Genomic DNA, 25,898 nt, shown 5'->3' with positions numbered 1-25,898 from the left:
TTTTAATTAAGAGTAAGGTGGAGTAAGCACCAAATTGCAGTAATTTAAACAATAGTTGCTGATTTTTGGTTTCAACCGTGCGGTAAAAAGGAGAAAATTGACGCTGCTGCCTCTCAGATGTGCTCCATTACATCTTTGGCTGCAGGGAGCGTATGAAATTGTGGTGACATTCTTGGGTTTTGCGAATGAGACCACGGAGTAGCCGCACAGAGTTCCTCGTCCCAAGCGCTCGGCCTAACTCGCCCACTCGCATTGTCTCTAGACTTTCCTCAAGAATGTGGATTTCTATGGCCGATGGCAGGCCAGATGGAGCTGCCAACTGCATTGTCACCTCTCGCGGTTTTTCTCCATAACGATCTCCGCCGGCAGCAGAGGAACGACTCAATCAGTAGCAGCAAAAGAAGAGAAAAGGAAAGAAAAAAAGAAGGAGCATCAGCATGTGAGCAAACATTAGTTTAAGCTTGAGGTCAAAATGTAGATTCCAACACCACTAACTAATGGAACCCACCCTGTTGTACGCCCGGTTTGACTCAAAAAAAACAAAAAACGGGGCAATTGTAAAACCGCAGGACACTCCATCCCCTGATTGCTTTTTTACAGTCCAAAAAAGAAGCTGTGATGGAGGCAATTTGCTTCCCCAGCTTTCGCACGGCACGAATCTTTCCCTCATTACCCGGCGCTCAAACACAGGGCACTGGGATGCCACAAGAGGAAGTGGCTTTGGCAGAAAATGTCAAACCGGCGTTTAAGTGCAGGAGCCGAGCCAGTCTGATGTGGACGGAATCAACTTGTTAAGTCAAATGAAAGGTCAAAGATATCTCCCACAGCGCTAAAAACATAAATAACTGTAATTTGAGCTGCTGGTAAAACAAAAAATTTAAATAAAATCAGGAGCTCCACGTTGGTCACCTAATGTGATGAAGGCGAAGAAATAAAAGCGTTCAGAGATGACGAAAATAGAAATAGAAGACGTAGATAGAGCAGAGTGTTGCTTTGCCACGACTTCTCTTCCGCAGTTTAGGGGAGGGAGAAAGAAAGTAAAGTAAAAAGAAAATACATCGTGTTTTTTATAAACAAAAAAAAAAGAAGAAAAAAACATGGACTACCTTTACAAATAAGCATAAACAGGTAACCTGTTTGGTAAATACAGTCCACATCTCTATATTTCAGTCTTATTACAAAGTCAGTCAGGCAGGAATACTTGCCAGAAGCTCCAAAAGACTTCAAGCAGGAAGGAGGTTTCACCTCCCAGCCAACCATAATGTTAGTACGACCTAGTCAAAGTCCAGACCCAAATTCATCGGAGAATCTATAGCAAGACTTGAACCGATCCCAGTTTGACTGAGTTTGAGCTACGCAGTAAACAAGTACTGGCAAAAACATGAGCAAATATTGAAATAACCTGCAGTTGTGACACCAGCAGGACGTGGTTATAACATATTTTGAACTATTGAAGGTAAATAAAGCAAGATTTTGAAAATTTTTTAAAAATATTTTTGAAAGCCATCTATCCATTTTTTGTCTTCCTCTATTTCATGTCGGACTATTGCATAAAAAGACGTTGGAGTTTGCAGTTTAAGAGTGAGGGTAAAGGTTTATGGCCTATGAATGCTTTTGTAACGTATTTCACAGGGATTTGGTTCCAAAGTTTGTTCTTTAAATAATGTTTATTTTTTCTCTGCAGCAGAGTTTCAAAAAAAAGCCCATGAACCATAAGTGAACATTGGCACACCTTTAAACGCACTATGGAAAGCAACAGAAATGCACTATTTGCAGATGGTTTTGATCAAGTGGGTGCTTTTGTTTTTGTTGGGAGACCTGAGAGAAGAAGAAGAAGAAAAACAGCAAGAGAATCACATGAAAAGTGTGTAGTCTAAATCTGTTTTCTCACACCACGCTACCACTTGGCCCTTGAACTTTACGGAGCAGATGAATAGTTTCATCAGAACTCCTCTGCTGCGGAGAACAGCTCATGCAGAACCAAAACGTTAAAAAAAAAAAAAGTTTCATTTTTGGAGCCAGCTGAGGGGGGGAAAGTGCTTCCCATCGAGCCCGCATCGACCTTGAGGAGCAGATCTGCTTTCAAACTCCCTAACACCTTCTGACACAACTCACTCGCCTGCATGCTGTTATAGAAAATGTCTTTTTGGGGCAATGGAGGGAGGGAGGGAGTAGAGGAACGGGGGACGAAGCTAAACACCGCTATCTTTGGGCGTACCTGTATCAGATGGATCTCCACGGACTCCCATCCCACGCTCTCTTTGCGTGTCGGGACGCACTTGCTTGGCATTTAAACACAAACCAGCTGGGCGACGAGAAGCAGCGGGGAGACAGAGGGCTGGTTTTGTCTGATAGGAAATGAAAGGAGCAGACTCGACATCAGGACTTACTCAGGCCTGACTCATTGACCAAAAAAGCTGCGCCTCTCACCTGACGCAGGCTAAACTGTTTTCTGCACCTGAGGGCTTTCGAGAGGTCAGCCATCCGTGACCCCTGAGCATAAATTCTGTCAGTCAAAGGATCGCTTGTTCTTTGTCTTGTTGCGGGAAAATGGCCGTCTCACGTCGTGAGTCAGACGTTTTCCGCTCAACGGTTCTTCCATTCAGGAAGCGCGACCATACAGTGGACAAATGAAGCTATTAAAGTGGCGAGGGAGCATCGAGACATTAAAAGGCCCGATGTTTTCCCTTCGCACCCCGGTACGCCTGGGGAGTGTGTTTAGAGTGTTGACGGCTGCTAATGCTCCGTGGAATCTCGTGTCGGTTCGGTGGCCGCAGTGTGCTGCTGCTGACACGCTTAATGAGACATCACTTTGGAGGTGCTGAAAGACAAGAATTCAGATAATTAACAAAGTGTCTTCCTGTGTTATTGCATGTTTCCTCTTTTGGAAAATGAGCTTTTTTTTTTTTTTTTTTTTTTAAACAAAGTATCTATTATAACACTTCGTCCTAAACTGCTGGAGGAATGAAACCTTGTTTGTGAAGGCTTGGGAAAGTGAGGGGAAAAGTCCGCCTGTACGCTGAAAATCTATTGGTTCGATGCTACTTCACATGCTACTGGCTGGCGTTTGCAAAAAAGCCAATCCTGTAAAGCCATTTATTTTCCGTGATACTGATTGGTTGCATGCCCAAGAGCGGAGGTAAGTAAGGCTGTAGATATTAGCTAAGAGCTAAGGCGGTTTCCATTGTGTGTATTAATGCGCATTAACATATTTTGTGTTTGAACAAATAAAATGGGCAGTTTTTGTGTTTTTAGATGCCTTCTCAAGTATTTGTGGATTTTAGCTATTTGTGTCCGGTTGTGGTCCTTAATGTCCACTATAGAAATGCACCAATACGAAAATTTGAGCCAATATCGATACCCGATATTAATATGGCCGATAACTGATATTTACCAATATTATATACATTTCGTTACCTTTCAGCACCTTGATAAACACGACACGCCGCTAACTTCACTGCTGCTTCAGTTGAACGCCCCAAAATCTTGCACTGCATCACTATCGCTGTCACATGACCAAACAAAAACCCCATGACCAACTTCCTCTGGTAACCAATGGCAACAAGATGGAAATGAAAGTTGATTATTAATATTGGGCCAGTTTTATTGATTGGACCGATACCGATATGTTAAAAAAACTGACGAATATCAGCCGATACCGATGTTAGTGCTGATATATTTAGCGTCCCTCGTCGACTGCGGATGTCTTTACGACTTACAAACATGGAGCATTACAAAGAGTTGCAGCCAACAAGCCCATTGTACCTCTGGAGGAGCTGCAGATATCAACCAGTTCAGGTGTGAGTATATCCAGACAGAACACGTGAAATAGCGTGATTTGGGGAGAACAAAAAATGCACTTTTATCCAACAAAGTCATTTGGAAAACCTGCATTTTTTTTTTTTTACTCACTTCCCATTTCAGTGCTACATGAGCTTGTCATTGTAAAGTGACAAAATATAAAAAGGTTTAAGGGGTCAGAATACTTTTACAGAGTCTGTTTGGACTGTTGACATTGATTGCACAAGTTCAAATATGTAATATGTTTTATTTTGGTTTGTAACGCGGATAAGTCGTGTAACTAAAAAGTAGAAATTCTGCAGAACAGTTGTTTGTTGTTAATTGGGGGGCCCAGAAGAACTGGGCTTGCCCAGGGCAGCATTCACACAAGAACCGCCACAGGAATCCAAAAATCTTCCCCCCACCCCCGAAGACTTTTTGCGGCGCTAGTGGCTCGTATTTTTTCTGACAGTAGGCAGACAGGAAAGAGGGCGGAAGACAAAGTCTTCGACCTTTGCCGGGACCGGTTCTCGAACCCGCGACGTCCGCGTCGAGGACTAAGGCCTCCAAGCGTGGGGTGTGCTAACCCCCTGCGCCGCCACAGCACACACCCCAAAAATAATTAAAAAAAAAAAAAAACTCTCCTTGAACTGGTCTAATTCTGCACTAGCGCGTTAGCTGCTACTCAGATCTGTAATACGGGAGCTTATCACAACAAACCATTTCCATACTCACACACACACACAACACCTTCCTGCTGTTTTATCTCCTGCTTTAGTTTAAAAAAAAAAACACATGAAGCTCTCCAGCATGAACCGCAGCAGCCTTGCCTCCTTCTTCTTCTTCTTCCTCCCTGCTCCACGCGGCGGACTATGAAATATTCTGAGGACAATTGGTTAAGTGGAGTTACCCAGTTGCCTTTTTCTTTCCGTCTTTCTTTCTTCTCCCCGAGGTATCTTCCGGTTTTTTGGGGGGTTTTTTATCCTGCCGAGCCTGGCGCCTCGCAAAACGCAACTTTGTCTGGCTTATTAAATAGTATGACCTGGAGAAAGAAAACGCCTGTTGCTTCTCAGCCGAGGCCATTGTGAGCGAGAGGAGCTGCTGACAGGCCTTAAATTGCTGTAATGCTGTGTGACCAACAGTCATACCTAATCAATTTCTATTCGAAGTGTGGACGGATGTTGTTTCTTCTTTTGCTTCCCCTTCTTCTTTCGGACAATAAAATTCTCTCCGCGCTTTAATTCATTTGATGTTTTATGGATTCAATTTGAGACTTTCTTATCGACTCATCTTACTCTGATATTATCAGTTTTCCTGATCATATTTACAGTAAAAAAACAAAACAACAACAACAAAAACTAACTCAGTACAGTTGGAAATGCGCTGTTAATGGATGTAAAATGCGCAGGGACGTCCTCCCCACTGCTTAATTGCGCTAAAATTGGTCAAAGCGACTTTGTGAGAGGCATCAATAACCCCCCGCTCTGCAGGGGGTCTGTATGATTAAAGTCCCCTCGCTTTCTCGCAGGCCTCTTGATCTGCTCCCCTCCCTACCAAACAAAAAAAAGGCGAGTGGGCCAATCGAAACCGCACGCAGAGACGTCACAAAGACAGCACGAGAAGCTGATTGGATGGCGCGGGGAGACGGGAACAGCCCCTGTCCTTTTATAGGCGATCCCCGTCCCACTTGTGCGCAAAAAAAAAAAACAACAAAAAAACTCAACTGGGCACCGCTGACAGGCGCAAAAACTCTCACAGTGGAGACCTCACGCTCGAGCCGCTGCGTTTCACCACACGGGCCACGCCGACGTGCATGGCCCCCAGCCTCTTCTGTCATACGATGAATCCTGCGCAGCCTGGGTCACCGTCTCTAGACGCCAAACTGCAGCTTCACCAAATGGAGGAGAGCGCGGAGGGCGCGGAGAGCGATGAGCTCCAGCCGAAAGACATGACCACGGATAAAGGATACAAACTGCAGCGGAGCAGCCTGCCCTTCAGCGTCGAGTCGCTGATTTCTAAGAAGAGCACCTGTCGGACTTCTTGCCCGGCCTTCGATTCGGCGCCGACGACGCCGACGCCCGGGGCCGGTCAGGGCGCGCAGTTCTCTCCGAGGACTTTTTACGCGGAGAGGAAGCTTTCCGGGGAGAGTTCGCAGGGAGTTGCCAAGAGCTCCGGGGAGGACTGCGCGCAGTTTTGCGAGAAAGAGCAGAGCACTTGGTTCCAGGCGTCCTCCTTCTCAACACCTCACCGTAAGTCCGTCCAGTCCGCGTTATGAGAGGCGCAGCGATGCTTCGTTTATTGTTTCATCAGAAATCCCCGAGTAAATTTGTAACGAGTGGGACTGAGTTGTCAGAAAAGTTCCACTCTGTAATCCCTCGTTCCTCCAGCCGCCTGTGCGCACATCCTCTCTGCAGCAGATTTTATTTTCTTTACTCCTAATCGCAAAAAAACTGTTCCAGAAAAGAATGTTTTCGTTACTTGCTTTTGCTCCAAACCCAACTTCAAATGCGTAATTTGCAGACCTGTGATGAGTTTGAGGCACAAGTTAAATTAACTGGATTAGCATCAATTAATGACAAAATAGCCAGCCCAGGCTGCTGTAAAGTACAAACAGATCGATCGTGTCAATCGATACAATCCGTTCAATTCAGTTGCATTCAGTTTAATTTGACAATCATTTACAGTTTAATTATTTTATCAAACGGTTAAAAAAGTAAATTATCAAAGGAATTCAGCTGATTGCATCCTCAAGAGCACCTTACTTCATTTATCAATAAACCATGTGTTGATTGTTGCGCACTGTTTTGCGCATTTTGTGTCTGATCAGCTGCTCAAACTAACCTCATATATTTTCTTGTTTTGTTTGTTTGTTTTCTGCATCAGGGAGCTCTAGTCCGACTCAGTGTACCCTAAGGAAGCACAAAAACAACAGAAAACCTCGCACCCCGTTCACTACCTCCCAGCTGCTGGCGCTGGAGCGCAAGTTCCGCCAGAAGCAGTACCTCTCCATCGCCGAGAGAGCCGAGTTCTCCAACTCGCTCAACCTTACGGAGACTCAGGTCAAAATCTGGTTCCAGAACCGCCGAGCCAAAGCCAAGAGACTGCAGGAGGCCGAGCTGGAGAAGTTCAAGTTGGCCTCCAAGCCCGTCCTGCCCGCGTTCGCGCTGCCTTTCCCCCTCGGAGCGCACATGAGCTCTCCGTCGTGGGGCCCCTCCAACGTCTTTCCGAGGCCCAGTCTGCCGGTCCCGGGACTGTTCAGCGGACCCGTCACCTATGGGATGTACTATTTGTCTTAGGATCTCCGGGAAGACTGCGCGAGGGGATGAGAATTTTATTTTATTTTATTTTTTTTTCAAACATGCGCGCATTTCTGGGTCTAAAATGACCTAAATTTATGTCCACTTCAGTTTTAAATTCCCAGAAAAAAAAACAAATCCTTGAAATGCCTTACCGTCAGGTGATCCACTGTGGTTCCGCAATAATATAAAAGTGGACGCTTAAATTAGTAAAAGAGAGAAATAAAACAGCAAAGTACTTATTATTCGGTGTCTGTGCCTTATGAAAGCGTCCTTATTGTCACTTGAAGTATTTTTTTTCTTTTTTGTTACCCAAAATTACCTGTGTGGTTCTCCGGCGAAGCTGCAGATAGGATTGATATTTTTAACAGCAGCTCCTGTCAAGTTTTATATTTTGTAATTAAAAATGATAATAATTTTTAAAAAAAATTTTTTTAAAAAACATAAAAAGGCACCAAATTATATTTTAGTAAATGGTATTAGTTTTTTAAACCTTCACAGTGTGGCCTTAATGGGTACTATAGTTTTTTTTTCTTCTTCTTTTTTCGCTGTAATTGTAAATAAAATGTGTAGCGTTCAAGAAAAAAAAAAAAAAAAACATTGCAGCGTCGTTGGAAGCGCAGGGAAAGTGGTATTTATTGAATGTCTTTGTATCTGTACTGTGTACATTTCTTTGTAAAGAAAACTGACTTTAGTAAATAAACATTTAAAGACTTGAAAATAACTGCGTGAACTATTAACTGTGACAATTAATTCGAGTCGGAGCGTTTGCTTCTGCTTTTGCACATCACACCTTAACAATGGCTTTTGTTTTTGTTTTGTTTTTTGGAAGGGGGGGGGGCTGTCTTTTTTTTTCAGTGGATGTTTTTTTTTTTCTTCCCACAGAGACACACAAGACATAAAAGTTTGCCAAACCTCGACTCCTGATTGCTGCTGTCAACTTTGAGGAATGCCAAACAATTGCATTTTTTTCCGTAGTGCTAGTTTTTTCTTCTTCTTCTTTCTTTTCTGAAACTTGTGTCTTAGGATCAGATATCCTCATTCCGTGTTCTGATGCGCAAATTTGAATCCTGAATGTTGAAATCTGTTTTCCTCATGTGTCTTTCGGCACTTTTTAACCGGAATCCAACAAGACCCGTCATGTTTTCTCGGGTCTTTTTCCGCATAAAATTTACTTTCAAAGCAATTAACGTTTTCATTCAGCGTTGAAATGTATTTTTCATGCAACATATGTTGTGTGAACATGTCAAAATTACAAACTTATTCGAAGTTGTCTTTAAAAATATATCCAGTGAAGTGAAAACACAAACATTAAGAAAATAAAACCTGTAATATAAAATGTTGGCAACAAGCGGGGCGTTTAAACCCACAAAGTTTCCCGTTTAAAGACGTTAGAAAATTTGCATAACTTTTTTTCTAAACGTTTAAAAGTTACGTGGTATTTAAACGATATTGGTTTTACAGCTGCACTTTCAGGACATGTATTATGGAGGACTAATGGTGCCATAATTCAACACATACAAATATGTGGCAACTGAGAGAAAGAAATACAGCAACTTAAATGTGTTAAATGTGTAGCAGATTGTGACAAAATATAATGAAAAATATGATGCATTTGTTTGCGTAAAGCAGAATTAAAACGTTTTGGTCTACAGAGAGCCAAAGCTGCCACTTTCCTAAAACAACAACAACAACAACAATCTGCTGAATTTCTACATAAATTTTAAAGGAAGCCAAAAAAAAAGTACATAAAAAAAGCGATTCAGTGTTCTAAAACTGCTACAATTTGTTAAATTAAAAGAAAAGTTCAATTAGTGTCTGTGATAAATAAATGCATTTTATAGTTATTATAATTTGTCAATACTTAATGGAATTGACAAATAATTATTTATGAAATCAATAAATTAGTATTCAAAATGTGGATTTCTTATACTTTACAAGTTATACAATCACTTCAGCATAGTGTGATTTCATGATAGTTATTCTCGAACTATCATGAAATATTTCAAGTTGTCACTTTGGTCCATCAAGCTGAACTCACAGACTTTGATAGAAGAGCAACAGCACAAGAATGAAAAAAAAAAGATATAAATGGTCTAATAATTATGAATATTTCCTTATATTTGGAGATATTTTTGTACCCAGTTTTAATTTTCTTACTCAGCTTAATAAGCTATTGGCACATTTACAGCACAACATATAAGCGTATATTCATTTTACTTTCATGTGTGTTTCCAATTGTATTTGAATGACATCTAAAAATGACTTCTTTACTTATTCAACCGTGCTACATTTAGTCCCTGATACTTGACATGATATCAGGGATTAAACAAAAACCTTTAGGAAGAATCCAATAATCTGACATTTAGGCTTATTATTCAAATTCTAAGCAAATGCTGAACTTTAATTCCAGGAATGTTGAAAACAAACATACACTATCTTTTAACTTTGATTCTCTTTCTTGTGCCTACTTAAATCGAGCCTTCAAATCTCTATAATCAGATATATAATCTGGGGTCACCTTGTAGCTGACGCCTTCCAAGACTTTCTGGAAGAACCAAGTGTGTTAAATCAACTGTAAGTGCTCAGTCGGTCCCCCAGGGGGCAGTAGTGGATATCCGCTTCTGCTCTCACTACTTCTCATGAAAAAGGACTTCCGTTGCACTGATCCGTCACAGTTATCTGCAGCGAGGTGAGTACACAACTGTATTACAGATTGAAGGATTGACGCGGAATAATTGTGTAGAAACGGTCGTGTTTTTTTTCCACGGCTGTATCTTTATACAGAAAACAGTCGGGTGAACATATTTGTTTTGAGACACGGCTCTCGTTTTAAATGGAAACGTCTGACCTTGGCTAGCAGGCTAACGGAACGAGCTAACGTTAGCCTGTGTTAATGTTAGAAAATGTCAAGGACGGCGACTTTCCTACAAGTGTAGTTCTGCATTTCATCTTTTTAAACGGTTTAGTTTTAATGTATTAACAGACACTACTTTGAGTAGTTTAATTTTAGGTTGTGGTTAAACGGCAAAAGATTGTTGCTTTTCGACCACGTAGATTATAAACATAGGTTTTATTTTTGCGACAAAAGCTAGTTAAAAGGTCCTAGCACATTTTATTCTCACTGACTTTATAGTTCTAAGTAACAGACAGGAACACACGCTTGATGGTCTTACAATACATGGTGGAAGTGGATGCATTGTTCTTTAGCCTGTTCGCACAAATAAGCACAATTATGACAGGCGCACTGTATTCCAATATGGTCGTGCGATTTAGGAATCATATTTCCTATTTATTTGTGCAAAGTTATTTCGATTAATATCGTTTTTTCTGCAGTGTACATTATTTTAAACTGTTATAGTTTGTATTTTTGACGAAGGTCGTGGTGTGCTTTTATTGGATTATCACTATGCTGCTGTTCAATTGCATTATTTTAACGAGAGACGCATTGTGTCGGTGGCCAAACCAGTAGGTTTCCAAACAAGATATCCTCCAAATATAAAACTATAGTCACAATTGATGATTTAGTCTCAAAGAGCCTTAAAGCACTTACAGAGGAAAATGAGATTCTTTCCATAGATCTGAAAATAAAACTCTAAATTTTAAGAGATGACGTTCTACGAAAATGTATTTCCGAATACATGTGAAAAATAAATAGTCTCAATAAAATCAGTCTAAAGAAGTAGTTCAGACAGTGTTTTGCTTTTAATCAAAAGATATTTTACTTTCATATATTTAAGGTAGGAATTTAAGATTAAAACTATTTCAAATATTTTGGTTACAATCTGGATCTTGTGCGGATTAAGTAATTGTGTCAGATCTGGTGATTGATTTATTTTAGTATGTAGACCTGAAAATATTAACACGCATACTGTTTGGTTTTTCTAACATTATTTACATATCTTCATAACAAATCAACCCTGTCAATGTTGCAAACGAAAAGCGACTGCAAATGGCTAAAATGTCTTTTCCAAGTGGAAATCAGGATATTCTACAATCTAAAGAGAATTTCCTCTTCCAATAAGTTCAGTTTGAGCTACACGAGCCTTATGTCAAAAAAAAAAAATGTACCCTGAGTTTTCTATGGTTATGTCTTCTCAATTTAGTAAATTTTTCCTAAGTAAAAGTATAAACTCTAGAATAAAAAAAGCTTTAAAAACTCCTAGAGACAGATTTGAGTCAATTTGTGGAATCTGTGTGAAGAACAGCTGACCTATTATAAATACAGCAACATTTTAGAGACTTTACAGTCACCTCAGGTTTAACTGGGTAGCATAACTGAGGAACATTTCAATTTAAAGAGAAGATAATGGCAACGGCATGTGTGCGACTAAGGAATCTTCTTTTTCAGAGAGTGAAGATGGCAGGCCGCCGTGCAGCCCTGAAGGCCATTGACTGGTTGGCGTTTGCTGAGCGGGTTCCTCCCAACCAGCGGGGCATGTTCAACGCTCTGAAGACTCGCACCGATGCCATCTCTGCTAAGTATGCCGCCGCAGTGGTTGATCTAATTATGACTGTGACTTATTTTTCAGAATGGGGTCGACGAAAAGTTGTTGTTTTTTCCGAGGCATGACAAAACACATAGTGCACTAAGGAGATACTTTGTGAAAAGCAAAGCAATGAATTTCATCTTACTCAATACATTTCTCAGCATGCAGTAAGAAAATGGCCCAGGTTTCTGTTTCTGGCTGGGGTGGAAGTTGCTAAAAAGACAATTCTGCTCATAGAGATGGAAAGTTTGATCTTTCAAAGTAAAGCTCACAGATACTTTTATAAGTAAGATGATCACTGTCCTAATGGGCTTAAGCTGGCTGGCAGATTAGAATTTCTTCTTCTTTTCAAAAAGTTAACAGATTTAAAAAAAAAAATTAATAATTTGAAAAAGTGGCAATGAAAATTGTTAATCTTTACATTCAAAATAATACTCAAATTATTCAGTCAATAACATAATAACCGTAGGGTCCCATATTACTACATTAAGTCAAATATTCTTGACTTTTTAATAAATAAAGCCAACGTTCTTCCAAATAAAACTGTTTTACATTCTATATCTTAACGCAAGTTATAGTCTCTCAAAATCTGGTGCTCATTCAGGAGCAAACGCCACTTTTTAGTTTCATTTGCGTACATTATAACTATTTTTCTTCTTGCTCCCCGTAAGGTTTCCATACATTTAATTGTTTACAGTTGTGTCTGCTCACTGTTCCTTCCTTTTAATCTGTTGAAACGGATTCTTGTGTTTGTTCCAGACTAGCCTCCCTGCCTGAGACTCCTGCAGCCATCGACTGGAGTTACTACAGGAGCGCTGTGGCTAAAGCAGGCATGGTCGACGAGTTTGAGAAGAAGGTAATTTTCCTTTCTAAACACAATATCGGTGTTACCACGAAATGACTCGCTCCAAAGACTAAAGAAAAAAAAGTGTGTACTTTCTGGTAAAATCCATCTAGAAATATTTTTTTAGACCTTCTATTTAAGGCGTTATGTATTTAAAATGAGATAAACGGCTTATTTTATTTGACTATATGATCATCCGGTTGAGGTACAATTTTATGAATAATCCAAACCAGCTTGTGGATTACATAGTTAAGACATTAATTGTTTTATTTTTGCAGTTCAAAGCACTGCAGATCCCTGAGCCCGTCGACACGCAGACGAGCAACATCAACACACAGGAGGCTGAAGCCGTAAGTGGCTACTTCAGAGATCTCAGTTTGGTTGTACATAAACATCTGTATGTATCTAGCATTTGAAAATTGGGACACAAGAATTTAAAGCCAGGATGTTTTTTGCAGTATTGCTAAATATTTATTTTTCAGTTTGTAAAGCGTGATCGGCAGTTTATTTTCAGACCTGTTCTTTCACTTTCTGCAAACAGAACAAGAGTGCAGTGGCTTACATTGAAGCTTCAAAGGCGCGCGTCACTACGTATGAACAAGAGGTGAGATGCTAGTTGATATAGGGACTTGATACAAGAGGAATGTCACCAGGAATGTTATTAATAAAGTTTTTCTCTGCTTTTTTTTTTTTTTTGTTCAGCTGGAGAAATTTAAGAACATGATTCCCTTCGATCAGATGACCATCGACGACCTGAATGAAGCCTTCCCTGAGACCAAGTTAGATAAGGTCAAATATCCTTACTGGCCTCACAAGCCCATTGCAAATCTGTAATCCCATTACCTGGCACACATGTCCCAATAAAGTTTATGTATTTTAAGGAGAATCATTTATCGCCTCTGTTATTTCACAACATGGTGAAAACATTTAGAGCACTGCATTGTTTGAGGAGATCCAAATTATGATTACTCAAGTACACATGTAGTGCAGGGGTGCCCAAAGTGGGTCCTGGAGGGCCGGCATCCTGCATGTTTTAGTTCTCTCCCTGATTTAACGCACCCGGATCAAATGATGGCTCGTTAGAAGGCCTAAGAAGAACATTGACATGCTGAAAAGGTTGTTGGTACCACCAGGGAGAGAACTAAAACGTGCAGGATGCCGGCCCTCCAGGACCGACTTAAAGCGCCCCTGATGTAGTGGAAAAATTGTCTGTTTTCATCTTTGTTTTGAATGTAGTCTAACAAATATAATTGGAAAAACTCAGTAGTTGTGCAAACATGAACATAGTTAAACGTTTGCGGCTTTGCAAGCCGTTCAAATGTGGTAACTTTGTGATGCAACAACATTGAAAAGTGGCTTTTCAGGTGAAACTCAAGTCCTCTGCTTTTCCGCAAAGATAAATAACTCCTGTTAAAAAACAAACAAAAAAAACTTTCTTTTTTATGGTAAAACCTTTTATTTTGCACATTTTTGATCACGTAACCAGTGATATTGAATGATTCTTATTGATCACATTTGAGTTGCTTACACTCCTTGGTAGTGCTTTCAGAACTAGTGATCCAGTTACGCTTCATTTTATTACATCTAGTGTTGGAGAAAAATAAAGATATGCAACTTAACAGTAAAAGCAGACCATTAGGCATTTACTATTTAGCCACTTTGGCTGTTTTCATAACAAAGTATTATTGACCAAAACTTAATTTTGACTTCTTTCTTATATTTAATAATTATAATTAATAAATTATAATTTATATTTCTTATATTTAATATTTACCCATGTTTTTCCAAGCTCCTCTAAAAAAGCTAGCCACTCTCCCTACAAAATGTTTATTCATTTTATGTTTGAAGTTTATAACCAATAGATTATCGCATGCAAGGTAAATTTTTAATATTATTCATGCACAATTTCAAGTGTTAAAGTGACAAGAAAGTACAGAAACAGATTTACATAAGAAACAACGGATTACATCCAAATAATGAGTTTAATTGAATTTAAACAGTCCTAGTTTAAAGGAGTCAACAGTTTCTTCTCGTTCAGGTTTCAGGCAGTTTGTTTGAGAACTGAGACCAACTTTGTCGCTTTTTGGTCAGTCAAGTGGTGGCACATAAATATAAACTTGTCATCATTTTAGATATTAGAGAGGTCATTTAGATGTTGAAGAAAAAAATGGCCTGAAATTAAAGCCTTAAGGAACCCCACACGTGATCTCTGTTTGCTTGGTGAGAAACGACATGTTATTCTGGGTCTGCTAAATAAGATCTGATTGAGTGGAGAGCAGCACCAGGAAATGCCTCCTTTGTTTCCAATATATCAATCAAAAATGTTCAGTGTATCAAAGGCAGCACTGACATCCAGTAAAATCAAGACAGAAGTTATCCATACTTCACTACCAAGATGGCCGTTAGTCAAAACGCTTACCAAAATTCTCAGTGCTTTGGTGTTGCCTAACCTGACGGGAAAACATTTAAACAGACTTTTTGTAATAAAAAACGAGTAAATTACGAAAGTCAGTTAAGTGTCCACAAGGGGATGCAATGACTTTAGTTGCAGTAAAAATGTTTTTGCAGTAGAATTAAATTGTTTTTCACCACGATTCAGTTTATCTTCAATCTTTCACTGAAAGCTACAACATATTTCTCTCGAAAAACGTGGTTCTTTAGTCTCACACCGTTTAAAGGTACCTAATAGATTACTGAATCAGGACACGACTGTTTTTAAGAAAAAACCTAAAAAGAATACAATATAATACAAATATAAAAGTTAAGAAGACACTGTTCGACTTTTTGCTCTTTTAGGTACTGTCTGGTGGCTAAATATCAATTACAGGTAAGCGCAATCTCAATAATTTCCACCGCCGTCCAATCAACGCCTGAGCTGTTTGTTTCTCTTTAAGCTCATTGGACACAGCGTCTATCTGTAACATACATGGGCGGGACATTACTGCTTCGTCCCTTTCCGTAGTTCCGATTGGTTCGGCGTCTATCTCGCCGGTTGTTGATTGGATAGATGTATTGTGGAAAAGGAGGGACTTCATATAACATAATTTCCGTTGTATTCTTCGCTTGAAAGTCAGTGACGATTGACGGGAGTGCATTAGCTTAGGTAAGTTCGACAGAAAAAAAAAAAAAAAATTATTCAATTAGCTTGTGTTCACTGCATGTTTGAGCACACGGCGATGTAACTGTAGAAGCGTTTTGTTTCCGTGTTAGCTTAAATCGGGTCTAGTGTTTCAGTAAGGTTCTCTGTCAAAATGATCTCGTGGAGGTCAAAGAGAGTATAAAACATGATTGGAAGACGAAGACAATTGTAGTAATGGTTATTACATTAACATACGTGTTTGTGGCCATCCCCAAGGACTGCCATCGACACTGACTGCATGGACACTGTTAGCCATTAGAGGTAACGTTAGCCGGGACCGGGATTGGAAGAGTGCTGCCTTTCCCCTCTGAGATGTTGAATTTGCCTGTTTTTCCTCAATGAATTAAAAAATAATAATAAAACAATGGACCAATCGAGATGCTAGAAGTTAAAATAATAAATCGATCTCGTTTCTGATCAACAAGGCCTTATTTATGTATAGGTTATTGTATTTGAGTAGTGTATAATTCTAGTTGGATCCACTTTATTCAATATTTCGCAGTTTATGGAATGGAAAACTACAAATGTTGTCTTCCTGCTTAGTGTTCCTGGACTCCCATGTTTACAACACAGCCAAACGGCCCTGCCGAGGAAATTTCCAGAGGTCAGGAAGAAAACGCCATGAGAGGAAAATATGCAAAACTGTTTTGGTTGAATGAGAAGACGAGCAGAGGGCAGATATATATATATATATATATATATATATATGCACACCTTTAGGGCTGGAAGATATGGCGGAAAAATGTATCACTATATAAGCCACAGGTGTCAAACTCCAGTCCTCAAGGGCCGCTGTCCTGCAGTTTTTAGATGTGCCACAGGTACAAAACACTGGAATGAAATGATTGAATTACCTCCTCCTTGTGTAAATAAGTTCTACAGAACCTTGCTATTGACCTTATTATTCTATTCAGGTGTGGTGCAGCAGAGGCACATCTAAAAGTTGCAGGACAAGCGGCCCTCGAGGACTGCTCGAGGGCCGCTTGACACCCCTGATTATAAGCAGGAGTTTGACACCCCTGATTATAAGCATTTCATTTCAGTCGATATTGATAATTATAGATTAGGTTTTTTTGTTTTAAATATTTGAAGTACTAACAAAACACAGTTTTTGCTCCACTATGTTATGAGGCAAGGTGGCAAGCAATTGAAACTGCTGCCGGGCAAGTTTATCAACAGGTTGTTGCTAGGTAACCAAAGGGTGAGTTGATGACACCCATCTTGTTGGCGGGGCATGAGAGGCTGAGCAGCTAAAGTCTTTCCTCTGCCTACATTCCGAAAATTTGCTGTGTAGTTCCTGATCGAAGTTTAGTGAAATTATTGAACATTCTTTCCCATAAATTATTAATTGATATTGGTCTTGTGTCTGTTGTGATATATATTGTTATTGATTTATTGTGCAGCCCCAGTTTCCTACTATCTATGGAATCTACTTTTATAAGGCCAAACACATCTTAAGGACCTGAAACTAAACGTTTGACTCTGTTGTCGTTGGTCTCATTGTTAGAAAGGTTGTTTTAAAAAAAAAAAAAAAAAAAAAAAAATCCAGCTGGTGGTTTGCGTGGGCTTGACCCTGAATTGTGTGGTCAACACTGGTTTCATTGTTTTCAAGAGGACAATGGAAGCAGGCCTGTACAGAGGGAGGCTGATGGGGGGCACAAGGGCTTGGATAATGTATTGTCCCTTTGCTGCTACAAGTCTGTGCAAAACTCCAGTGTGAAGAAACAAAACGACAATGTTGTGTCGTAAAAGGTTTCTTATGCAACTTTGTGATGTTTTTGCAGCACCTCCTGCACTAAATACTGTTTTTCAGCTCTTGTGACAACAGTGTCATTCTCTGTTTACAGTTTATCTACTGACAGTTCACAAGAAAATTTAAATGTAAACAATTTACAAGACAAACTGGACCAATTTCTATCTAGTTATTTTACTTCTGTTTGACTTAAGTTATCTGTCTGTTAAAGCCCAATCTGCTTTATCAAGTCGTTGACATCGTAGCAACCTCTCCTCCCATTCAAGCATTTGGTAAAACAGGAAACCTCAAACTTTTAAGCAGAAGAAAACTACAGCAGAACCAGGATCATTGTGAGAGCCCATTGGGCTGAAATCAACTGGGGACTGGGTTCAAGTTGTACAAAACCAACAACAGAGAAGCAACGGACCTGGAATAGAAGGTCTACACAAAAAGTTAATGGCAGCAATAGTTCCATCAGTGACTTTATCTTTGGAAAATACACAACCAAAGAGAAATGCTGAACCAGAACAACTTTCTTAGCGGAAGGGGAAAAAGGGCGCATGAAAAATGAATGACAAGCAGATTTTGTATTCATGGTACCTGAACTAAAATATATATCCGTCCTTTTTGATATTTTCTTGATATTGATTATATTTCTTGCGGTGTTTTTTTTTGTCATTCATTAAATCAAAGAGATTTGTATTGTATATTACTTGTACTATACCATCATATTGGTTATAATGTGAAGCCCTTTATTGTACACTTGTATAATAAATAATGGCTGGACTAAAGAGTACATAAAATGGCAGTGGCCTTCAAAGCCGTCCTTCAAAACAGCATCCTGTTCTATGGTTTGTTTATGAATTACAGGGTTACTCCCGTGTAACACGACCCTCCGTCCTCAGCTGTGCACTGATTGAATTTCATCCATACAGCAGCTCATTACCCCTTCCCTGCCTCCCAGTCACAGACATGCTGTAAAGTACATTAAGCAGGAAATACATCAGAGCAGACCTGACCAGAGTGCTGGAAAGTGTGCCAGTATCAGTGATGAGTACGGCATGTTTAGCAAGTTTCAGTCTAGTTTCACACAGAAACAATATATTGACTGATTGTTACTTCAGTTGACATACTTATTTATTACTGTGTGTTTTCACCTAACCATAAACTCAAAATCTTAATGTTTTATCCTCATAGTGCTGCTAAAATGAGTAATTAAAGATGTACTCTGGGCTTTTGTTTACATTGAATACGGTTGAAATTAGAATTGCTGGTAAGCTAAGTTATTAAGATGCTAATTAACTACAGATCTCTGGTTATAAAATCTTTTTAGAAATGAGATTTTGAAGGTTTAGTGGTGACATGTTTGAAGCAGTCAAACTTTTGTGGCTGGTTTCTGATAAGCCTTTGACTTATTGGTACCTATTTTAGCCATTTAATGATTTTTTCCCCCCAGAACTGCAATATAAGATATAAGAAAGAGCATTGAAACAATTTTTTATTGCCCTTCTGCAGTAACTATTTATATTATAAGAAGTAGTGTAATTATCCTGCATTTTTGTTTCAGTTGAACTATTTTAGAAGATATCTAATAATTAAATTTTTTTTATTTAAAATGATACATGGGACATAAAACAGGAAAACTCACACTAATACCTAAATGGCATATTCATACAAATTTCTTTCAATAGTAATAGAACTTGTACTGCAAAAATATTTAACTGTTTATTGTTATTTTAAAGGTTTCAGATAATAAAAAGAAGATAATATTAAAGATAAAAACAAGAAGTAGTTTCATATGGTGATTTCAGTTTCTACAAGAATGTAGCTGCTCAAACCAAGTAATTGCCCTCTTAACCACACAGTGTGTTCAGCGGCAACAAATGCCCTTTCTAAGCTATTCAGGAGTCACCTTACTAGTGTGTTTAGCATTATTGTCTCTTTCTGTAACCTCAAGTGCACTTGAGCTTACGTTCTCAATCCTGGACTTTCTTCTACAGGCTTCTCTGATGGAGAGCAGAATTTATGATTACACCAATTAAAATAATTTCACATGGTCCTGATGAAGCATAGCACACAGAGACCTTTGTACCACCACTACACTGTCATTATTCTGTTGTTTTTCTGAAATAATGTATTGATGTTCTGTCAGGATTGTAGTGGAATACACACTTTCTAAAAAGTTTCAGTTTTGTCCCGTCAGTCCACTGAAAACTTTCCCTGAAATCCTTGGGGATCATCATGTGTTTTGGCAAATGTGAGATTGGTCCTTTTTGGTTTCCACCATTGAACTCTCCCACGGACGCCATTTTTGTGAATGTCAGAGTTGTTCTTATTTCCCCAAATGAGTCGTCAGTGTGGTCTTGACGTAATTCTTTTAGATGGGCCACGCCTGGGAGGGTTCAAAGATGCTCCATGTTTCCTTCATTGGTAGATAATGGCTCTCACCGAGGGTGGTTGGAATCCCAAAGCCTTACAAATGGCTCAGATTTGTAACGATTTGGTCTCTTATTGGTTGTTGAATTTTTGGTCACGACATGATTTGTTTGTTTTTGAAGCATAATTTATGTTGCCAGACAAAGGATTTCTCTCAGAGGTTCTGGCAACATTTGCACCAGCGTGTAGCTAGTAAAATTGAACGTTGTTTTGGGTAGCCCCCCAAACACTCCCACCAAAAATAATTGCTTTTAAAGTGTCTTTATGTATGTCTTAAGAATGCTGTATGGGCAACAATTTTTGTAAGGGAAAATCCCCAGGCTAGCTTTGCTAGCTAGCTTGCTAGAAAAGCTACCAGCTAGCTTTGGGTGCTGACTAGCAAGCTAGCTCCCTGACAATTCCTTTTTGTATTTCTTCAGCTTTTCTTTTCCTAACAGTAAAATTTATTTGATCAGAAACACTTAAATGTGAAAGGGTAAGATGGAAGTAATCTTCTGGCACAAATGTTTTCTCACTGCTTTGTAATTGTGGTTTATAAATGAAGTGAAGGAAGCAGAAACTGGCAGTTGCTTCATCTTTTGTCAGAGCTTGAACAGGGAGGTAATATTTGACCCACTTTATGGGAGGAGGCTTTTGCATTAAATATAGGAAGAAAAACATTTACCTTAGGAGGTGTTGAGCTTTAAATGGGACTAATTTGTTAGTGAGATCAAGGTTTGGTTTGTGGGAAGAAAAGAAAATGCAATCAATCACCCAGTGGCTAATATGCAACATGGATTGCATCATATCTAGCAGATTTAGTGACTTTCCACATTCATTTCAAAGCACTCTGTTGCCTGCCATCAAAATAACCCCATCAGATTCTGACTCTTCAGGCTGACTCACTGGAGAGGCAAAAAAAGGCTGTGAAACACAAACAAAAATGAAATCTGAAATGAAGAACTATCTTGAGCAAATGTCTTTAAAGTTAAATCCCTTACTAAAGCGGTGCCAGCTTGTTGCGACAGTGAAGGTCGTTCCTCCTCCTCAGGAAGAGGACGGTAGTGTGAGGTACACAACCAAAAGCAGTTCATTTGTTTTATGGCTCACCCGAACAATTGATTAGATCAGCAACAAGGTCAGTAGGTCATGTGCGTTAGCCCCTGCTGTGATGCGTAGCTATGACATCCTCCTGTTTGTCTGCAGTGGCTGTTGATGGACCATCCTTATGAAAACACAAAGCTACAATGGGACAGAATACCTCAGAGCAAGAGGACCAAGAAGGACCCTTCCCGGTAGGTTTTGGACTAATGCATGTGGTTACGAGTCCAGATTGATATGTTAGTGAGTTGAGTTAGAAGAGACTGGTAGTATTCTGAGGTGATTCAGTTGTGAGGCGACAAGCATGTCATGTGACCCGTCATGATCTACAGCTTACCCAATCCTGTTGAGTCCTTGGGCAAGGCACTTCACCCGCTTTTTCTGTGGCGCTGATTGAACGGCAACCTCACTGATGATATGATTGAACAAATGATTGCAAAGTCCCCTTTAGTCCTCTAGAGAAAAAGATAGTTGCATAAATGCAGTCCGTTTCTGTCTTTTTCCCTTTCTGCCAGATTGCTTTTTTTCTTTAAATTAAACAAGATACATGTCACATTAAAGCTGAGTTTTGGCAATGAGTTAATGTTTTTTGGTGTCTGGAAAATGAGTCTTTTCAAAAACTTCCAGAATGTAAATTCACAAATCAGCAGGCAAATCAGCTGGCCCTCATCTAGCAAGCCCAGTCTGTTACCTAGCAACTGAAACTGAGCTCCAGGATGTTTGGTCAGCTGGTTTTACCGCTGTATGTATAATGGCTGCTGGGAAAGACAAGTATTTTGTTACTGACTTGCCGTCCAGAAACCACTTGCTGCATTCTTGCTGGATGCACAGGAGGCTCCACTTCTGCTTTTCAAAGACGTACAGTTGTATAATTACGCATCTGTGTGCAGCCATTCTCACGTGCCAGTGTAAACTTTGAGTTGGGGGGCGTGGCCAGCAGCAGGTTATTGGGATTTAAAGTGACAGAGGCCCTAAAGCGGCTTATTCTGAAAGGAGCCGTTTTAGGAAAGAAAACAGGCAGAAGTGAGCAGAATAATGTCTCATTATCTAAGAATGAATTTATGCAAAAAATGTAATGAGCATGTTTTGTATCGATCTATCCTAACCTGTTCAAGGAAGCATAATAATAGGTCACCTTTAACTTCACAAAACCTGGGTGTGTACTTGAGAGATCCAGAGCATGTTGCACTCCTCTCCATTTCTGTTGTACCTTTGTCCCATCCAGCCCATTTACTGCCAAATAACGTCAAGCTTGCTACAAACGTATAGATAATTGCAGATAACACTGATAAACATCCACTGGCTCTCTGCCAAAACTCTGAAGACAAATTACCCTCACTTTTAATCTTATGATGTTAAATCTTATGCTTGACCAAACACACACAAAGCAAACAGTCTTATCTCAGATCTCTGCGCTCTCAACAGACATGCTTTTCTGCTTTTTAAAACTTTTTAGTGATTGCAATCGTTTTAATCAAGATCATTTTAACCTTACATTGCCTGGAAACAGGGAAGAAAATCTCTATGTATTTTGGTGATTTTTTTTTATTTGAATTATGTCCAGCAAAAAAAACAAGAAAAGAAAGTAGATTGAGAAATATTAGATGAAATGCAAATTTCCCCCTTTCTGCCGGGCATTGCTGCCTCCAGGGTGAATTCCTGATTCCCACATGCTTTCACAGCTCAGGCAAAGAAAGACCTCCATTGGGTCCACGTTTCATGCAGCAACATTGTAGTGTGAAACCGTTATCTCGTCGGCTTATCGCGTGCACTAGCATGCCTCTGCGTTTCTCTTTTTGTCTTTCAGGACAGATTTGAAAACCTCAAGACGTTTGTGGAGGAGGAGCTACAGACGAGCATGGTGAGAGCAGTTTCATTTCTGTCTTCTTTCAGCTGCTTTTACCACTGCAGCAGATTTTATTACCTTAAGCTAAACGGTTAGTCCACCACTCTCTGTGAATTCAAGCAGATTTAATGGAGAACCTGGTGCTCTCATTTTTCTTTTGCCACACACAAATATATATATATATATATATATATATATATATATATATATATATATATATATATATATATATATATATATACAGTACAGACCAAAAGTTTGGACACACCTTTTAATTCAATGAGTTTCCTTTATTTTCATGACTATTGACATTGTAGATTCACACTGAAGGCATCAAAACTATGAATAACACATGTGGAAATATGCACTAAACAAAAAAGTGTAAAACAACTGAAAATACCCCTTATATTCTAGTTTCTTCAAAGTAGCAACCTTTTGCTGTGATTACTGCTTTGCACACACTCTGCATTTTCTTGATGAGCTTCAAGAGGTAGTCACCTGAAATGGTTTTCACTTCATAGGTGTGCCCTGTCAGGTTAATAAGTGGGATTTCTTGCCTTATAAATAGTCATGAAAATAAAGAAAACCCATTGAATTAGAAAGGTGTGTCCAAACTTTTGGTCTGTACTGTATATATATATATATATTTTTTTTTTTTTCTGTTCTCTCTCTCCAGATGGTGGGATTAGTTATTGGCGCTGGCGTCGCCATAGTCCTCATCGCCATCCTCATCTTCTTCATCTTGCGGAGGATCCGGCTCCGAAGTCAGTAAAAGCAGAGTCCCATTTCTCAGCCTGCTCTGAAAAGTAGTCATGGAACCGGCACATTATACAGCTCTGGTTCATTTTGACGTTGACCTTTATTTCGCAGACATAGAGGTTGAGGAGGCACCGAAGTATCGCTTCCGCAAGAGAGACAAAGTCATGTTCTACGGACGAAAGATTATGCGGAAAGTGAGTGGCGGGCTGGAAATGTTTAAGTTTTTTGCGTCTGGTGGCGTTCCATCCACAAACATCCATCCACGTACTTAATTCAGATTTCATGTGCTAGATTAATTCAAAGCAGAAAATAGTTGAGATGTAGAAGAAAACTGAGATGGATGTTTATTTGTAAGATTTTTTGAAAATCATGCATCTCTTTTAGTCCACTGAAATCTAAGTTTCCATTTGGGTTTGTGGGTAAAACACAACAAAACATGTAAAAATTCTAGATAAAACACTTTTTAAAAAAAAAATTCTTCTTAAAGCAAGTTTTGCAAAAACAAACATTAGCACTGGAAGCCATACTCACATCTGTTTCCCCACAGGTTTCCCAGTCTACCTCTTCGCTGGTGGGGGCTTCCTCCTCTTCTTCTCGTCCACGCCTAAAGAAAAAGCAGAAAATGCTCAACATTGCCAAAAAGTAAAAGGCTCTTCAAAAAAATTGCCCTCCCTTCTTTATCCTCCCCCTCTTTAATCTTTCTTTATGACATCGTGTGTTGCTCGTGCAGGATCCTGCGCTTCAAGAAGGAGGTGCCCATCCTGCAGGCGAAGGAACCCCCTCCCTCAGTGCTGGAGGCAGATCTCACTGAATTCGACGTGGCCAACTCCCACCTCCCGTCCGAAGTCCTCTACATGCTCAAAAATGTCCGGTAGGTTCGCGCGACGAGACACTTTTTCGCTTTTGTAGTCGCCCGCTCGTATTCTCGTTTCCTTACCTTAGCCACTTTTTGTTTTGCTACTAACCGTAGGGTTTTGGGTCACTTTGAGAAGCCGCTCTTCCTGGAGCTGTGCAAGCACATGGTGTTTCTGCAGTTCCAGCAGGGGGAGCACGTCTTCAGGCCAGGACAGCCTGACAGCAGCATCTACGTGGTTCAGGACGGAAAGCTAGAACTGTGCCTTACAGGGGTGGTGAGGCTGCAGTTCATATCGCTTCACTCTCCTTGTTCATCAGCTGTCATTTATCTAAGCTTAGCACAATTTTAGAGTTAATTTAGCCCTGAGAAATGGTAGTTTTATTTTGTTGAATGGGTTTGTCCAGATAATTAGTGTTTTGATCGAATCGACACTCATTTGCGTATAAATCTGAAGACGGGGTTTGCATGGGTGCTTGGAATCCTTGAAAAGGCTTGAATTTCAATGTGTTTTCCAGGTTTGGGACTTGCTCGGTTTCTGTATGAAGTCCATGCAAGTGCTTGAAAGTAAAACTGGACAGTTTTGTATTAAAGTTAAATCTAACGCTTGATTAAAAGCCCAAAGCTTGGAAAACATTATTTGCATTTATCACCAGATGTTTTCATACATCTAATAAAAAGAGACACATATTTTTCTTACTAAATGAAGTTAAATCAGACCAAACTTTTCGTGTTATAGGTCAGTTAGAACACTATATATATTCCTTTATTTAATCAGGTAAACCCCGTTGAGATCTAGATCTCATTTTCAAGAGGGACCTGAGCAAAATATTTGCAATACATAGCAACCTGGTTACAAGATAAAAAACTATGCCACACTATGGGAATTTTAGTTAAATTACAAGGATACATTTATAATACCAGCATAAAAAAGATGCAGTTTTACCAGGAAAACATCTTAAACATCTTAAAATTGCAACAACAACAAAAAAGTTGTTTTAATGATAAAACGGCTTCAATAGTTATCAAGCGTGATCGTATTCGCCCTGTGAGACAAAGCTACAGGCTGATGGAAACTTCTGGTCATTTTAGATTTTACATTTCTTCCATTTCTTCATAAACACACCCAAAGCTACACAGCCATATCAATCACCTTCTTACTAAGCTTTATATAGTTTGTCTTGTAATCCATTCCAGGTTTTTGTAGATCTGTCTTGTTCCTGAAGTCAGCTCTCACCCTTGGTAGTGGAGAAGTTGAGATTTAACCAATTTTTGTGGAAAAACATGCTTCCTACAAATACGTTAGGTTTAGGGTTATTTGTAAATTACTTAATAGCTTAATAGCTTTTCACCCATCTTTGGGAGTCAAAGCCTTTACAGTCGCAGAGGATTAAATCCCGGGTGTCAGCATTCTTAAAAAGTCTTAAATTTATCTATCTAAAATCAAGGCTTTAAAATGGCCTTACGGGGTCTTAAAAAGTCTTAAATTTGAGTCTGTGAAACCGGCAGAAACCCTGCAGCCTCTTTCACTTACAGACATGCAAATTTATTAATAAAAAATACAAATCTGAGATTGATTTCATATTCAGCATTTGTCCTGATAAAAATGTCTTTTCAAATCTAAATTGGTAAAAAAAAAA

General features: G+C 39.4%; 3 protein-coding genes across 9 annotated transcripts in view; all 3 read left to right on the top strand.

Moving 5' to 3' along the window:
- The first annotated feature begins 5,469 nt into the window (after positions 1 to 5,469).
- On the top strand, positions 5,470 to 7,542 carry LOC116719335 (homeobox protein MSH-C). Its single transcript, XM_032561828.1, has 2 exons — positions 5,470 to 6,029; positions 6,664 to 7,542. The coding sequence occupies exons 1-2, from the start codon at positions 5,594 to 5,596 to the stop codon at positions 7,074 to 7,076; spliced, it is 849 nt and encodes a 282-aa protein (XP_032417719.1). The 5' UTR covers positions 5,470 to 5,593; the 3' UTR covers positions 7,077 to 7,542.
- Positions 7,543 to 9,660: 2,118 nt separating this feature from the next.
- Positions 9,661 to 13,296, top strand: atp5pd (ATP synthase peripheral stalk subunit d). Its single transcript, XM_032564216.1, has 6 exons — positions 9,661 to 9,768; positions 11,428 to 11,558; positions 12,326 to 12,422; positions 12,689 to 12,760; positions 12,952 to 13,014; positions 13,113 to 13,296. Exons 2-6 carry the CDS (start codon positions 11,437 to 11,439, stop codon positions 13,242 to 13,244), a joined length of 486 nt encoding a protein of 161 aa, XP_032420107.1. The 5' UTR covers positions 9,661 to 9,768; positions 11,428 to 11,436; the 3' UTR covers positions 13,245 to 13,296.
- A 2,116-nt stretch (positions 13,297 to 15,412) lies between these two features.
- The window catches only part of pnpla6 (patatin-like phospholipase domain containing 6), a 42,193-nt gene continuing 31,707 nt past the window's right edge, over positions 15,413 to 25,898 (top strand). For 6 of the 7 annotated variants that reach the window (XM_032562433.1, XM_032562429.1, XM_032562430.1 and 3 more), the window contains exons 1-8: positions 15,413 to 15,513; positions 20,906 to 20,994; positions 22,608 to 22,661; positions 23,323 to 23,410; positions 23,517 to 23,599; positions 23,953 to 24,047; positions 24,136 to 24,276; positions 24,376 to 24,535. In XM_032562433.1, the coding sequence (XP_032418324.1) occupies positions 20,947 to 20,994; positions 22,608 to 22,661; positions 23,323 to 23,410; positions 23,517 to 23,599; positions 23,953 to 24,047; positions 24,136 to 24,276; positions 24,376 to 24,535 (669 nt within the window). In that variant the 5' untranslated portion in view covers positions 15,413 to 15,513; positions 20,906 to 20,946. The remainder of the gene's footprint in view (positions 15,514 to 20,905; positions 20,995 to 22,607; positions 22,662 to 23,322; positions 23,411 to 23,516; positions 23,600 to 23,952; positions 24,048 to 24,135; positions 24,277 to 24,375; positions 24,536 to 25,898) is intronic. The other variant, XM_032562432.1, reaches the window with a different exon arrangement.

The sequence above is a fragment of the Xiphophorus hellerii genome, chromosome 5, assembly GCF_003331165.1.
Source record: "Xiphophorus hellerii strain 12219 chromosome 5, Xiphophorus_hellerii-4.1, whole genome shotgun sequence".
NCBI classification, from domain to species: domain Eukaryota; kingdom Metazoa; phylum Chordata; class Actinopteri; order Cyprinodontiformes; family Poeciliidae; genus Xiphophorus; species Xiphophorus hellerii.
Note: the sequence above shows the minus strand (reverse complement) of the source record. Positions and strands in the feature narration are given on the sequence as shown.